The 17,109-nt window shown below is 40.1% G+C and overlaps 1 protein-coding gene across 2 annotated transcripts in view; it reads right to left on the bottom strand.

Annotated features, from left to right (window-relative positions):
• The window catches only part of CC2D2A (coiled-coil and C2 domain containing 2A), a 136,235-nt gene that overhangs the window by 88,041 nt on the left and 31,085 nt on the right, over positions 1 to 17,109 (bottom strand). For both annotated transcript variants that reach the window (XM_011948833.1, XM_011948834.1), the window contains 4 exons: positions 10,959 to 11,047; positions 10,555 to 10,656; positions 3,212 to 3,313; positions 1,800 to 1,976 (listed from right to left, as the gene is read on the bottom strand). In XM_011948833.1, coding sequence (XP_011804223.1) covers positions 1,800 to 1,976; positions 3,212 to 3,313; positions 10,555 to 10,656; positions 10,959 to 11,047 — 470 coding nt within the window. The remainder of the gene's footprint in view (positions 1 to 1,799; positions 1,977 to 3,211; positions 3,314 to 10,554; positions 10,657 to 10,958; positions 11,048 to 17,109) is intronic.

A 17,109-nucleotide genomic window follows, 5' to 3' on the forward strand; every position in this document is an offset into this window, starting at 1 on the left:
ACATGAGCCACCTTACCCAGCCTGATTTTACCAAAATTTTTTTTTTTTTTTTGTGATGGATTCTCGCTTTGTCACCGGGGTGGAGTGCTGTGGCACGATCTTGGCTCATTGCAACCTCCACCTCCCGGGTTCAAGCGATTCTCCTGCCTCAGCCTCCCGAGTAGCTGGGACTACAGGTGTGCACCATTACGACTGGCTAATTACCAAAATTTTTTTTTTTTTTTTTTTTTTTTGTTTTTTTTTTTTTTTTTTTTTTTTTTGAGACAGAGTCTTGCTCTGTCATCTAGGCTGGAGTGCAATGGCGCGATCTCGGCTCACTGCAACTTCCGCCGCTCGGGTTCAAGTAATTCTCCTGCCTCAGCCTTCTGAGTAGCTGGATTACAGGTGCCTGCCACCACACCCAGCTAATTTTTGTAATTTTAGTAGAGACGGGGTTTCACCATGTTGGCCAGGCTGGTTGCAAACTCCTGACCTTAGGTGATCCACCCTTCTGGGCCTCCCAAAGCTGGGATTACAGGCCACCACGCCCAGCCCATTTTAACCATCTTTAGGTGAACAGTTCAGTGGCATTAAGTAAATTCACATTGTGGTTCTACCATTACCACCATCTGTCCATCTTCCCAGACTGAAATTCTATACCCATTAAACAACAACTTTGATTCCTTCTTTCCTCTAGCCTCTGACCACCACCATTCTACTTTCTGTCTCTATGATTTTGACTATACAATGTAGCTCATATAAGTGAAAGCACACAATATTTGTTCTTTTGTGACTGGCTTATTTTTCTTAGTGTAATGTCTTCAAGGTATATCTGTGTTGTGGCATGTGTCTGAATGTCCATGCTTTCTGAGGGTGTATACTATTCCATTGTATATTTATGTTTATCCATTTATCTGCTGATAAACACTTGGGTTGCTTCTACCTTTTGGCTTTTGTGCATAATGCTGCTATGAACATTGATGCACAAGTATATGTTCAAGTTCTTGTCTTCAATGTTTTTGGATATATACACAGAGTGAAATTGAATTGCTGGATCATATTATAATTCTGTGGTTAACTTTTGAAGAACCACCATATTGTTTTTCACAGCAGCTGTACTATTTTACATGGCTGCAAGCAATGCACCAAAGTCCAGTTTCTCCATATCCTCTATGACACTTGTTTTGTTTTTGATAAGAGCCATTCTAATGGATGTGCAGGGGTATCTCATTGTGGGTTTGATTTGCACTTCCCTTATGATGAATGGTGTAAAGTATCTTTTTATGGACTTATTGTCTATTTGCATGTCTTCTTTGAAGAAATGTCTGTTCAATACCTTTGCCCATTTTTAAATGGTATATTCTCCTTTTATCTCACACATACCACCCACAGTTGCAGAATTTGAGTTGTAGCCTGGGTGTGGTGTTTGGGCACAAAAAGCTGCTTACTTTGTAAAGTTGCGGTAAGAGAGAGACTGAGGTTTCATTTGCCTTGCAGAGGAACATACTTTGCACATGGAATAAATACTAATCATTATGTGGAGTCTAGCAAGAAAAATCCACAAGCCACATTATTTAATTTTTTTTTTCACAAAAGAAAGATAAACAGGTTTAATCAAGGTTCTTCCTACTACATTGTAGGGTCCAACCCAGAGCACAGGGAGCCATGTGAATTCAGCACTTGGGATTTCAACTCATGTGGAGTGTCATTCTCCTGGTGGTGGCGGGTTTTCTCCTCAGCCACTTTCTTTCTTGCAGGTATATCACCCTTTTCCTCCCAGCCCTCCACCCACACCTCATTACCATCCTGATATTAAATACCATTTCCTTTCCTCTTCCTCGTGTGGGTGGTTCTTCTTCTTCCCCTTCCTCCTCCCCTTGATTAGTTCCCACTGTATGTCTTGCTTTTGGCTTTTCCTCTGATTCTTCTGGTTCGGGATCAAAGTTGAAAGTAAAGAAGTTGTAGGCCTCTTCTGGAGAAGGGAAGCCAGGTGGAACCTAACGAAAAGCAAGGAGCAATCGCAATTTCCCATTTAAAGCTGTAATGAGCTCTGCACAATTAACTGACAGCTGGCTTGATGCTAATACGATCAGGCGTATTCCAGGCCTCTGAAGCATACTGTCTTAGTTAAAGGTGTGAGATTACTGGTAATAAACTTTAATACCTGCCACAGGCAGTGGGAGGCCTCCTTTAATAGTAACTCTAATCAGTGACTTAAAAAAAACCCAGCAATTATTTACATTCCAATAAGTACATAAATATTTATAGTAGTAAACACTTTAGATAAGGTTATTAAAATGACAAACAGTGGATTTATTGTTTTATAGCCAATGCCGAGATAGTTTTGTTTTATTATGAGAAATATAGAAATTTTTAAACAAATGACCTTTCTTTGTTGTTTCTCTTTTTGAGTTAGTACTCTCCTTTTTTCCTATAGTGAAAGCTGGGGCAACTTCAGAGCTGAACAAATTGTCTTATCACCAACACTTCCTGTCTTTCCATGCACCCTCTCTTCCTCAAGTCAGGCAATATTCTGATCTCTCCAGCTAGTATGAAAGTTGGAATCACTTCTCATACTTTTTTCTTGCAGACTGCATGGCAACAGGAGTCAAGTTATGTATGTAGTCATTTATTTATTTTTAATTTAGAGATGAGGTCTCACTCTGTCACCCAGACTGGAGTGCAGTGGCGCAATCACGGCTCACTGCAGCTTTGACCTCATGGGCTCAAGTGATCCTCCCATCTCAGCCTCCCAAGTAGCTGGGACCACAGGCATGTGTCATCATGCCTGGCTAATTTTTGTATTTTTTGTAGAGATGGGGTTTCGCCATGTTGTCTAGGCTGGTTCAGGATCAAAGTTGAAAGTAAAGAAGTTGTAGGCCTCTTCTGGAGAAGGGAAGCCAGGTGGAACCTAACGAAAAGCAAGGAGCAATCGCAATTTCCCATTTAAAGCTGTAATGAGCTCTGAACAATTAACTGACAGCTGGCTTGATGCTAATGCGATCAGGCGTATTCCAGGCCTCTGAAGCATACTGTCTTAGTTAAAGGTGTGAGACCTTTAACTAAGGTCATGCGTCAGGATCTCCTGTGCTCAATCGATCTGCCTGTATTGGCCTCCCAAAGTGCTGGGATTGCAGGCATGAGCCACCACACCCGGGCTGTAGTCATTTCTCATTGGATATTTGTAAAAAGCACAAACGAACAAATGATTTAAAAAGACAAGATTTCTCACCTGGGGTTTAGGCTTGATTTTTCGTGCAGAATCACGGAACTTGACTCTTGAATAACTTTGGGAATCAATTTCTTGTTGAGTCCTTTCTACCTCTTTCCCTGGCTGTATGAGTGGAAAAAAATGATACATAAGCCATTTAAACCAAGAAACTTGGGCTGTTCTAAAATGAAGGTTAACCCCCCTGCCCCAAAGGCTTATCTTCTGACTGCTGTTGCATCTTATCATTCCTAAGGCACGGAATGCTGGCAAATTTCAAATGCAGTCATGCCCTCCATAGCGACAACCTGCAGAACTGCATGCATGACAGAGGTCGTACAGACTCTAAATACGGTATTTTTACTCTACCCTTTTTATGTTTACATAAAAAAATACTTACCATTGTGTTACATTGCTATGGTATTCAGAAAAGTAACATGCTCTTCAGGTTTGTAGCCTTGGTGTGTAGTTGGCTATGCCATCTAGGTTTGTGTAGGTACATTCACACAATGGTGTTCACACAATGACGAAAATGCCTAAGAACACATTTCTCAGGACATATCCCCATCATTAAGTGACGCATGACTGTATATTTGAAGGTTGATGTTGCTGAATATTTTCTTACTCAACTGGTCTCTCTCAAGACTAAACAAATATAAAATTGTATACTCAATAAGCTTTAAAATGAAAACTGTTGGCCAGATGCAGTGGCTCATGCTTGAACTCCCAGCACTTTGGGAGGTCGAGGTGGGCAGATCACCTGAGGTCCGCAGTTTGAGACCAGCCTGGCAAACATAGTGAAACCCCACCTTTACTAAAAATACAAAGATTAGCCAGGCGTAGTGGCGGGCGCCTGTAATCCCAGCTACTCAGGGACTGAGGCAGGAAAATCCCTTGAACCTGGGAGGCAGAGGTTGCAGTGAGCTAAGATTGCACCATTGCACACCACCAGCCTGGGAGACAGAGCAAGACTCCATCTCAAAAAAAAAAAAAAAGTGTTATCTGATCCTATAAATTAAGATTATACACTTCACAGAGGATCGTTTCCAAATAGTCTACAAAGAAAAACATTAATCATGTCTGATTGTAAATAAGTCCAGCATACCTCCTCCAGGGCACATGGCCTGTCTTCACTCAGCCTCTGGTCCTGCTATCCACCCCGGGAAGCTGAGCCCTCTGCCTCTACTTGCTCTATGTGGTAGTTATCATATGGATATTCCCTTTTGCCTCTGAAAGCTAATCTGCAAGCTGCTGTTTCCAACTTCTTACCCATCTCTCCTTCTAATCCACCCCTTTTAAAACCCAGATACTCCTCCTTTTTCATGAAGCACAATCTAAATGTCAAGCAACTGTGAGCAATTCTAAGCCATCCCAGTAGTACATATAGGTGTTCATAGCAAGAAGGAACATACTTACTCTACCTATGACAGAAACCTCACCATTATTATATGGACTGAGAATTATTTCATAGCATGGAGTAACTGTCACCCAACAACAGTAATGTAGTGTGCCATCTTCACTGGGGACCTTCGGTATATCCTTCCCAAGTCCTACCTGTTCCTCAAGACCACACAAAACTTCCTTTCTCCATCCTAAAATTAACTCTCTTTTTGGAATCAAATTGTTTGATTCATATCAGGCACCGTCCTGTAAAGCTTGGCAATTGAAACCATCGGCTCTGAAGTCTCTGACTGTTTGGCTTTGAATTTTAACTCTACCACTTACAACTTAGGCCACTTGAGTAGAGCATCAAATAAGGAAATGTACATAAAATATAACCAGTTAGGTACATTAATAGTAGCTATTATTATCACATTACTAGCTTTTTCTCACGTCTTTTGTTTTGGTCTATAGTTTGTATGCACGTGATACGACTAAACATTTTAGTTTAGCCCATGGGAAACCAGAGCCTGTGGCAAGGGTTTTTCTATGCCTGTAGTTGACTCTGAGAAGTGACACCAAAGAACAGGAATTGGGGACTGGGAAGAATAAAGCAGGTGGAAAGTGAGTGCAGGAGAACTTGATTGAGAAGGCTACCACTGTGGGCAAGAGAGTTGAACCCACAGGGGTCCTCTGAGGAGCCATGCAGACTGCTTCTCAGAATTGTCCGCCAGCGACACAGAAGAGGGGAATATTTGTCTAATGGCTTCTGTCCCCCAGGTGGTTGGAGGGGCTCAGAAACAGACGGCCCAAAATAAGCTGCTTTGACATGCTGAACTGAAGAAGAAGCCTCAAGGTCTCTCTGACTTCCCCTACCCTGGATGCCAAATTCCCTGTCTCTCCTAAAGCACAGGATGAGGTTGTTCTCCGAAGTTCCCTTAGCTGCCTGAGTCCAAACCTGCCAAAGAAGAAGACAGTGACCTTTAGTCCCTCCCTTGAGTGTTCATTAACTGTACCCGTATCACAGGAAGAAAGACTGAAGTTCATCAACACACTTGGACAGACTTTAGTCAAAAACCATTGTCTGCTCTGCGGGCCCAACAGACTTTGTCCGAGGCCACTGTTATGCTCTTCGAGCCCATAGAATTCCCCTAAAAATCATTTGCTACTCGCTAAAATCACTCACACTTCTCCACCTCTGTTTCCTCTAGGATGAAGGGTACATAACTATCTGTACTCCTTGCACATTTATAAATGTGTATGCCTTTTCTCCTATTAATCTTCCTTTTGTCACCTGATTTTCAGTGAACTTTCAGAGGGTGACAAGGAAGTTTCCTCTTGGCCTCTACATAGTTGGTGATTGCACCAGAGGGTGTCAAGCCCCTGGTGCTTCCAGTCTTGCGTATGTGTCAGAATACATGAGCGGGCCTCTGCAAGCCTTCTGGAGAGGCAGGGATACACCTGGAATGAAACCTGGAGGTACGGCTAAAGTGAGATGCTGTTAAATTTCACTTATGTGCAGCTAGATGTCCAGTAATGGCCAGAATAAAAACGAGGGTGTCAGTTGGGTATAATCTATCCTAATATCGAGTGACTATATATAGTTTCCTTTTATGTTGAATTCTATACTTCTCCTTCATTTTCTCTTTTGTAGTGTTAAGGTTAAATAGTTATATACCAACTAAATTGTATAGAAGTTGAAGCTGTGCTAATCAATACATTCCACAATGTAATGCTAAATGAAGTTATTATTTTTCTTGGTAAATTTCAGTATTTTAAATGTTTTTGAGGATGAGGAGAGAAGCACATGAGTATTACCCAGTGTAAGGATTATTTTTTCTTTTTTTTTTTGAGATGGAGTCTCATTCTGTCACCCAGATTGGAGTTCAGTGGCACAATCTCGGCTCACTACAACCTCTGCCTCCCAGATTCACGCGATTCTCCTGCCTCAGCCTCCCGAGTAACTGAGATTAAAGGCGCCTGCCACTACGCCCGGCTAATTTTTTTTGTATTTTTAGTAGAGACGAGGTTTCACTATGTTGGTCAGATTGGTCTTGAACTCCTGACCTTGTGATCCACCCACCTCAGCCTCCCAAAGTGCTGGGATTACAGGCATGAGCTACCGCGCCCAGCCTAGGATTTTAAAAAACTGCAGTAGAATAAAGATCAGATTCCTGTGCTTGGTCAGGAAGGCTTTTTAAGATTCTGCCAAGTCAGGTCCTCTTGTAAAATAGGGCTAAAACTTTCTCATGCATTGTCGATGATGCTATTCTATTCCTGCCTGCTCCACCTCCTGTAGCACAGGAGAGAGACCGATGTGTTTGAAAACACACAAAACAAACCGAGAAGTCAACCCATGAGAGAGAAACTTGGCTCTGTATAGGCAAGCCTTGGGCTTTAGAGATCTGTGAAGATGATGATAATAAAACAGAAGACCAGGCAGAAAGCTTAACATTAGTAATCTAGAAAATAATTAGGTTAAATTCCATGTGGCAAAATATGTGGAAATTATTATTTTTTTTCTTTCCATTGGGTTGGTATAGAAAATATGCTCAGATAATATAATTTCATTGATGTGATTTATTGCAGTATTGATGGTTTTATTGCAGTATTTATGGACTTCATAAAAAAGTATAAATGTAATTTTTGTCAAAATCTTAAAAAATTTTAAAGTCAATTATATTAATACATTTAATACCATTAATTATACTTAAATACATTGAGCATGCTGAATTAAATTTTAAAGAGCTATAATACGTTTGTATAATCATAATGTAATAATTACATTGAATATCAATCCAGCAATAAAATATTCAGTGCCTATCATATGTGCACATATCCATCTAGGAATTCTTTCTCACCCTTAAATTTTTTGTATCCTACAAGAAGGCTTTAGGGCCCTCTTCTAACTTGAGCTAGACCAATTCAAGTCTCACTACTTTTGTTATAGCATAATTACAAAATATAGTAGCTATAGCCCTGATCTCTCTTCTAAACCGTAATCTAAACCAATTTCTTAAAAGACACCCTAATCTGATTGTCTTGTAGACACCTCACATTTTTATATATGCTTGATACTGGTCCTGATACTAATGAAGATACATTATTTGCAAATAACTTCTCCATTTTATGTGTTCTTCTTACCTTGTTCAACGGTCTCCTTTGAAGCACAAGTTTTAAATTTTGATGAAGTCCAATGTAGTTATTTATCCTTTTGCTACTTGTGCTTTGGGTGTCAGATCAAAGAAAGCCATGGACTAATTTTTATATAACCTGATTTTGAGGCTGGGACGAGGTGCCATGTTGTTGGGCTGCTAACAGCACCCATTACAGAGCTGAATCCCCCTATATCCCTACTGGCTGTCAACCCCACTGAGCTCCTCAAGGGTGAGATCTCACTGTCATCACTGTGTGTTCTGAGCCTATCAGACACCTGGCAGGAAGGAGTTTCTCATAAATGCTGGCTGGGTGACAGATAGATTAGTTTCAAGGATCAGATCTTGGGTAATCTGAGACAGGGAACCAGGGCCACATGTGGAAAAATTTTGGTCATATCTAGTGGAGGCTAAGTTTTCAAGGTTCTGTGTTACTTGTACTTTAATGTTTATGTGTTCTTAGAGATTTGCATTTGTTCACGTATCACAAGTCTGCTGAGTATAAAGTGAAAGGAAATACAAAAGAGATTAAGCAGTGGTTTGCGTTGGTAAAGTTGGATTACTGACCAAAGTATTCCTAACTGGTTTCCCCTTTTCTCTCTGAGTATACAGCGTCTAACAGTCACTAATACTTAAATAGAGAGGGCTGACCATATGCCTGGTACTATGTGAAACACTGTAACATGTATTCACTCCTTTAATCCTCAAAACAACACTAAGAACTAGGTTCTGGAATTACCCCTATTTTATAGAGGCGGGAAGTGGGGTCTGTAGAGTAGCTAAACTCAAAGGTCGCATCACTAGTGAGTGAGGTTGGCAGCCTTTAGCCCTGGGCAGCTGAAGTTCAGCATCTGTGCTCTTTGTGTACTATATTTTTTGACAAACAGGATACTGAACCATTTTTTAGATATTCCTTCTAGATTTGAGGTATATACATGAAGAAATGTGGTTGTGAGATGTTCTATTATGAATATGTGACGTGGTCTAAAGACAAAGCAGTTGATGTTTGCCTTAATACCATAAGAATGGTGCTTAGGGAATATGGAATATTATGAACATACAAGCCAAGTCCTGATCACAAGGAAAAATAAACACTGTAGTAGCCAAGGGAGTATATTTTTACTTCTACAACTTCCAGCTTTATTTGAGATACCAGTATTTGTGGCCCATGGACTGTGACAGCTACATGAATTATGATATCTATTTTTTGAAATGATGTTGTGAAATGATTTTTAGTCAGAAGGTAGAGAAAAAGCCAGATACAAAAGACCAGAACCTCCTATCACTTAGCCAACATGACTAGATGCTTAGCCTCACATGCCCATGAAAATAACCAAAGTACTTGTGTCAAGCTGATGGGATTATAGATATTTTTATTTATTTTCCAATATTTTAAAGTTATGGCTTTTGTAGTAAGAAAATAAATGGGAATGAAAGGAAAGAAATGCTTTTTCAGTAGAATGGATCATGAAGGCGCATAACAAATAGTCATAAAGCCATTTCATTGGGCTGACTAGGATTCCTACTGAAGACCACAAAACATAAGCAAGGCTGCAACATTCCTTATAATTATGCAACTTGTGACTTCTTTGGGGTGAATATAGGTAACATTTTATAACACCTCATCATAGAAAAAGAAAAGGCATCATTTAAAAAATCAGAAATATCCCTAGAGACTGGGCTTCTTTGTCTTAATGGTTAAAAACAACCCAAACCAATAAAAACAACAAAAAACCAATTGGGTTGGAGTTGCAAACACCTCCTGAGCCACCTGCTGTTTTTCTTTCTGTTCTTTTTTCTGCTGTCATAGCGCTTACCCCTCTGTTTTTCTTTTCCTGGCTCCCTCTCCTCCTCAAGGGCTTTAACTCTAAGGTTTTCTTCAAAGGCACTCTCAAAACTTCAACACTCACCACCGTAGAAATACTTCCTAAATCTGTTTCTCCAGGTCTAGGCCCTTCCTCTGTGTCTCTGGAGAACACATATTGAGATTCCTCACCAGCACCTCAAATGCAAACGAAATTCACTCTAGTGCATTCACACTGCCTCCCCTTCCTGTTGTCAATAGCTTTCCATGGCTTGTAGAAAACTACTGAGGCTCCTAAATGTGACATTCAAGGACCCTTAGCATCTGACTTTATTTTTGTACTGCATTTTTATCTCTCTCCCTGCTTTCCAGGAAGATCCACGGATCCAGCAATGCTGACCCAATGAGACAGACTGGAAATGATATAGAGCTGGGATCAAATCCCGATTCTTCCACATGCATGCTCTGTGACCTGGGGTGGTTTCACATCTACTCTGACCCTCGGTTTCCTCATCTGTTAAATGTGAATGAAAATAATAGTACCTGCCATGTAGGGATAATGAAATATGATAACATGGGACAAAGGTGGCAAAATGCCTGGCACAGAGTAGTACCTTATAAATAGTAGCTGTTGTAAGTATTAATATTTTTGAAATAGGGTCTCACTGTTGCCCAGGCAGGACTGCAGTGGTGTAATCATAGCTCACTGCAGGCTTGACCTTCTGGGCCTAAGTGATCCTCCCACCTCGGCTTCCCGAGTAGCTGGGACTACAGGCATAAGCCACCATGCTCAGCTAAATTTTTTATTTTTATTTTTAGTAGGAGTGGGGACTTGCTCTGTTGCCCAGGCTGGTGTTGAACTCTTGGACTCAAGTGATCCTCCCACCTCAGTCTCCCAAAGTGTATTATAATTATTAATAAGCATTTAATACCTCCTCTGTGCATAGCTCTGCTCTAAAAACTTTTGCTGGAAACTTTATATTCTGCTTTACTGGTTTTGATCACAAAGTAGAGAGGGTATTTCTCACCTCTGTGCCAAATTCGGTCTCCAGTTCTTTCTTACTGGGACTTCGTAAGCGCCTGGGCCGAGGAGTGGGGATTTCCTGCAGCAATGCACTTTCTGCTTTGGACTAAAAAGTCAAACAGAAATTTACTGCTACATGATGTCAGGAATGCTGAGAAATAATCAGTAAAATATACATGCTATCCTTTAAGGGGTAAGAACAAGGAAAATGGTTTAGAAAAGTGACATTAAATTCTGAAGCATAATTTTCATCTGTGCCAATGCAAAATAAGACATTAACATTTAAAACTTGAAAGACAAATTGAATGGTATTCAAATCCATGCAGTTTGGAGCATAAAAAGTAAGCTAGACAAGCCCTGGAAGATTGCAGTCAGCACTGAACAGAATATTCATGTGGTTACTCTCACCCTCGCAGCCTGCAATTTCTCCCTCATGCGTCCCCTCATGGAAAATTCTGCAAAGCCTGTTCTAGAAGTTGAAGGAATTGGAGGTAAGCCTAAAAAACAAAAACAAAAACAAAAACAAAACAAAACAAAACAAAACAAAACAAAACAAAAAAGAAAAGAAAATAAGGAAAGAAAAAGGAAAATTACTTTAAAACAATTCCCTCCCCACAAAAGGGAAGATTAAATTTAAAAAGAAATAAGAGAACATAATTTTATTTGGCACATTTAGAACTTCACATAAGCAAACATGAGACCACGCTGACAACCATCCTTTTGACATAGTAAGTACATGTCTTGGCTTTTCGGAAACTGAGAGCCAAAACCTCAGTCCTGCCTGGCACTGTCATCTTGACTTAACTAAGAATGAAATGAATGACACTTGACTGTTCAAGGCACACGAATACTTACCAATTCAATTGCCACTGGGAAAAGGCTCTCACATTTGTTGATTTGAGAAACAGGCTTGTCAGGTGAATGGTTGGCTAATGAGTTTGGGGTTTCCGGGTTTAACTGTCAATTGCACTGGTATCTTTGATCAGAGAAACCTTTTCTAGAGGCCCAGACCTAGCCCTGGGCTATCATAGAGACAATATACATTTTGTATATCTTATTGAATTTACCCATAAATATAATGAACTATCAGGCAGCTATTGTGTGCCAGGTTCTGTGATATCTGCATCAAATGCATTTCTCACTAGTTTTTCTGCTGTCTTTGTGAGGAGTACCCAAGGTATTATGATCACCAAGTATCACAAAGATGAAAGCTCTGCAGCCCTGCGTGATAAATGGCTCTACAATCACACATCTAGGATGTGGAATTCTTGGGATTTGGTCCCAGTCCCACATTCCCCAATTCTCTAAACCATTACAAAAGAGGTGGAAGTAAAATGGAGTCTTTGGGGAACAGAATGTTAGCATGGGTGGAGCAGAGTGTCTCTACTAGGATGAAGAAGGACTCAAGATTACAAAAGGATTTTGGGGTCAAGTTATGGAAAGCCTCTGAAGTCACATTAAGGTGTCTCGGGTATACTCCCCGAGCAGTGTGGATGTCGTGAAGAATGTGCAGGGAGGAGGACGTGAATGCAAGCAGTGTTTTCAGAAGCTGCACCACAGGATGGTTGGGGTGGAGTGAGTGAGGTGCCAGGGACCCCAGCCAGGATGCCCTGGTATGAGATAGGAAGGAAAGGGGGTCAGTGTGAGTCAGTAAGACAGGCCACACAAGGGAAAATACAATAGGGCCTAGTGGCGATTCGTAGGTATGGAAAAATGATCAGTAGCAGCGGCAGCAGTAGTATCTTCTGGGAACTTTTTAGATACACAGATTTTCAGGCATACTCTAAAACCTGGAGGTACAGCCCAGACAACCAGGGAGTTTAAACACACACTCAACCTGGAGGACCCCAGTATAGAGAAATAAGGAAAAAGTGAGGGAATCTGAGGTTTCAACACAAGGAGTTTGATGCTGCTGAGAAAGAAAAATGAGAGGGGGAAGTCAGACTGGGAGGTGTCGGAGTGAATTTGTCTAGGGCCAGATGAGTCTGCGGTGCTTGTCCAGGACACCAAGCTCTGGGACAGGGGCCAGACTGAACAGTAAAGGCTTGGGAAGGCTTTCAACCATGGTGAGTGCTGAAGTTTTAAGAAAGGAGTTTCCTGAGGAGAGAAGGATCCTCACACTTGTAGACAATGACACTATCTTGGGAGGAAGGAAGCAAGTGAAAGTAAGAGAGCTAGGAGGAAAAGTGGCAGAGAGAAGGCAAAGATAACAGGTCTGCAGGTTCCTCCTGAGCCTGCTTTATGTAAGCCAGGACACCGCCTGAACGCCTATTTCTGCAGCACAGCCACTCTGTTTCTTGGGTTGTGCCTTCTTCCATACGTGTGATAGAAAGCTATAAAATACTACTTATATCATGCCCCCGACTATCACTTAATGCCTGTATGGAGGCATGAAATATTTATGGTAATGATTAGAGTCTGGCATGCATGTGTTGAGGTTCAAAGTTCTTTAAGAGAATCTCCATTAGCTTAATAAAAATTTTTGGCATTCTTTTAAAACTCACTTAAAATCAAGTCATTTTTTGTTTTAAAGATAATATAACTATGGTAGATTATGTTCCTGTGACATATGCACAGAGTCATGAGACTTCCTTCATCTGTCACATTTTGAATTTATATACGGTTATGTACTGCACAAAGAAGTTTTGGTCAATGGCAGACCCCATATACAACGGTGGTCCCATAGGATTATAATGGAGCATATGTAGAGATCTGATCTATGGCACCTGATATTGGCTTTGCAGATCGAGTAGGAGAAATAACTGATATTCAGTAATGATGCTGGGACATTTGGTTTTCCATATTTAAAAAATACAGATATATATATATATATACCACACCTAGGTTTGTGTAAGTATGCTTTATCATTGTCCCATAATGATACAATCACTCAGCTATGCATTTCTCAGAATGTATCCCTGTCATTAAATGACACATGATTGCATTTGTTAGGCTATTTGATTAGTACCCGTTTCCTCTCCAGGTTCTAATGTCCCCAGACACGCAGGGAAGGCACACTGTAAGTATCACTAAGCGTGTGTGGAATGCCTAGGTGGGTAAACAGGGGCTTCTAGACTGAACCCATGCTTCTTGCCAATGCTTTCCTCTGGCTGACCATTTACTGTGCCACTGTCCCTGTCACCAACCCCCTCCACCACCAGTGAGAAGCCTTTTTCAAAACTAATAAGTTTTTATGAACATGAAAAATAATCTTATTTATACCCCCTTAAAAAATTCAGGGTTTTTTTTAGTTTACGTAAAACAGTTATTACTTGTACATGGTTTACTAGAACAATTTTGTGAATTATTCTTTAAAAGAGAGACAAGATATTTTATTAAACACTATCTCTTCTGAATAAAGAAACTGAAGTAGTCTTATTACTAGTTTAAAAAACATTGACAATTTTTGAAACCATAAAAAGTAGCTCTTGCCTGATTCTTTTTTGAAATTATGAAATTTATCACTTTTAATAGACGTTATTTTTTAGAGCAGTTTAGGTCCACAAAAAAGTTGAGGGGAAGTTGCAGAGACTTTCCATATATCCCAGCCCCAACATGCTTAGTTTCCCTGATGCTTGTACCCCCCACGAGAGTGGCACATTCATTACAATTGATGAACGTACATTGACGCATCCATCACCCAAAATCCATAGTTTGCCTGGGGATTTAGTTCTGGTGCTGCATATTCTATAGATTTGGATAAAGCTATAATGATACGTATCCAGCATGATCGAATGATACAGAGTAGTCTCACTGCCCTTCAAATCGTCTGTGCTCCACCCGTTCAGCCCTCCCTCCCCTCTACTTTCTGGCAACCACTGATCTTTTTACTGATTTTGTTTTTAAAGTCTGTGCTAGTAAAAGACATGTAAAAGATTTAAAGATTTACAAATCAGGTCTGTACAACTAGCTGATGGCATGTCATCTCCCCAACTAGACTGTGACCAGCTGAGAGCAAGAAACGTATTGGGGGACTTTTGAACTCGGTTTTTGTAGTATTAGTTCAGTGAAGGAAAAACATAGAAAGGAACCATGATGGTGTGAGGGATATTATACTTAAAAAGGTATTTCAAACAAGATGAATGTAATCTTCATTTGTTTGAAACCAGTAATGATGAAGACTTTTTAAAAAAGATAATATTACTAACATGACATCCATGGAAGCCAAAGGTACCAGTTCACTCCCTTTGACGTCATAGCTAATGGGGTTAAGTACTTTCATTTTTGTCTTGGTAGAATATGGCAAACAGGGTTTCTTTAAACAGCTGGAAATACTAAGACAACCCTCATTAAACATTTTTCTTCTAATTTATTGTCAGTTGCTCCACTCCATTACTAATCAGCTACATGATCTCGAACTGGATCTCCCTTTCAAGCCCTGCAGGTGAGAACTGATCTGCCAGGCTCGAGGAAGGGCTTGATTTCACATTTACAAAAAGAGGCATATTCAGAAAATGGCCCTTTGACCCAGCTAAGAAAACCTGACATGAATAAAGTTTCTGTAGCATCAAATGCAAAGTCTGATGAAAATATTTTTTTTAATTAAGATGTGATTTGAGGCCATACAAGAACTTATGGATAATGACAGAATTTTAGGACATTCCATTAAAAATATATACATAATGTCAATGTAGTATGAAATGTGGATTTCTTTGGCAAAGTGATGTTTTTCATCAGACACAGCAAGAGACTAGATGTTCAGCAATGTTGCTCTTGCTGCCTAGCAAACCCATTAACCCCAAGGCTATGTAAGCCTTATGTTTGAAATGGCTTTCAGATCTTCTCTGCACTCTCTCTCCTCTTTCCTATCACCCATACTCACTGTTCCCCAGTTCTTTCTCTTTTCAGGCTTAGTAAAGTAGTGGACACTCTCCATTTTTCTCCTAAGCACTTCAGTTATACCTGATCCCTCAGAAAACACAACCATGTTTTCCTAACAAACAGGCATTTCATTTCAGATAATTTTCTGTTCCTCTCATGTTATGTCCACAAATTGATGTGATCCAGAATCCCGATGCCTCACCTACGTTTTTCATTAAAAACAGTTTTATTGACATATAAGGCATATACCACAAAGATCCTGCTTTTTAAATGTGCAGAACACATGAATAGGCATTCTCTGAGAAAGAAGTACAATGGGCTAACAAGCACACGAAAAGATCTTTAACATCATTAGTCATTAGGAAAATGGAAACCAAAACCGCAATTAGGTACCACTTCACTCCTATAGGATGAGTATAATAAACAAGAGAGATAATAACAAGTGTTGACAAGGATGTGGATAAATTAAAATTTCTGTGCTGGTAGGAATATAAATTGCTGTAGCTACTCTGGAAAACATTTTGGTAATTCCTCTAAATCTTTGGCAAATATTTAAAAGTATGATAAAAATTTATGTCAACTTAAAAATATGCAAGGAAAACCTAGTATTTCCATAATTATTGCAGGGGTAGTGGAAAAAAGAGTTACAGGGACACAGGCCTGAACTACCTTTTACCTCTGCTTCTCCATTAAAAATGCTCAAACCTCACCACAAAATTATCTTTCCCTAATGCAAAATTCCAGGATAGACTATAAAATATAGAGAAAAGGGGGTAGGAAGAGCATGGGGCAAAAGCCAGCTTGACTTGAGTAGCAAAAATGGGAGAATAACAGGGCTGAGAGGAAAAATGTATTTCTGGGCTCTCTAGCCTGTTCCATTGGTCTGTATGCCTGTTTTTGTACCTATACCATGCTGTTTTAGTTACTGTATCCTTGCAGTATAGTTTGAAGTCAGGCAGTCTGATGCCTCCAGTTTTCTTCTTTTTGCTTAGGATCATGTTGGCTATTTGGGCTCGCTTTTCCTTCCAAATGAATTTTATAACAGTTTTTTTTCTAATTCTGTATAAAATGTCATCAGTAGTTTGATAGGAATAGCACTGAATGTGAAATTGCTTTGAGCAGTATGTCCAGTTTAACAATATTGATTCTTTTTATCCATGAGAATGGGATTTTTTTCATTTGTTTGTGTTATCTCTGATTTCTTTCAGCAGTGCTTTGTAATTCTCCTAGTAGAGATCTTTCACCTTCCTGGTTAGCTGCATTTCTAGGCGCTTTATTCTTTGTGTGGCTATTGTGAGTGTGATTGCATTCTTGATTTGGCTCTCAGCTTGGACATTATTGGTATACAGAAATGCTACTAATTTTTGTACATTGATTTTGTATTGTGAAACTTTGCTGAAGTTGTTTATCAGATCTAGGAGCCTTTGGGCAGAGACTATGGGGTTTTCTTTTTCTTTTTTTTTTTTTGTTTGAGATGGAGTCTCGCTCTGTTACCCAGGCTGGAGTACAGTGGTGTGATCTCGGCTCACTGCAAGCTCTGCCTCCTGGGTTCACATCATTCTCCTGCCTCAACCTCCCAAGTAGCTGGGACTACAGGTGCCCACCACCATGCCCAGCTAATTTTTTGTATTTTTAGTAGAGATGAGGTTTCACCACGTTAGCCAGGATGGTCTCAATCCTGCCTTGGCCTCCCAAAGTGCTGGGATTACAGGTGTGAGCCACTGCACCCCGCCGACTA

Source organism: Colobus angolensis, unplaced genomic scaffold (genome assembly GCF_000951035.1).
Source record: "Colobus angolensis palliatus isolate OR3802 unplaced genomic scaffold, Cang.pa_1.0 Scaffold284, whole genome shotgun sequence".
NCBI classification, from domain to species: Eukaryota; Metazoa; Chordata; class Mammalia; order Primates; family Cercopithecidae; genus Colobus; species Colobus angolensis.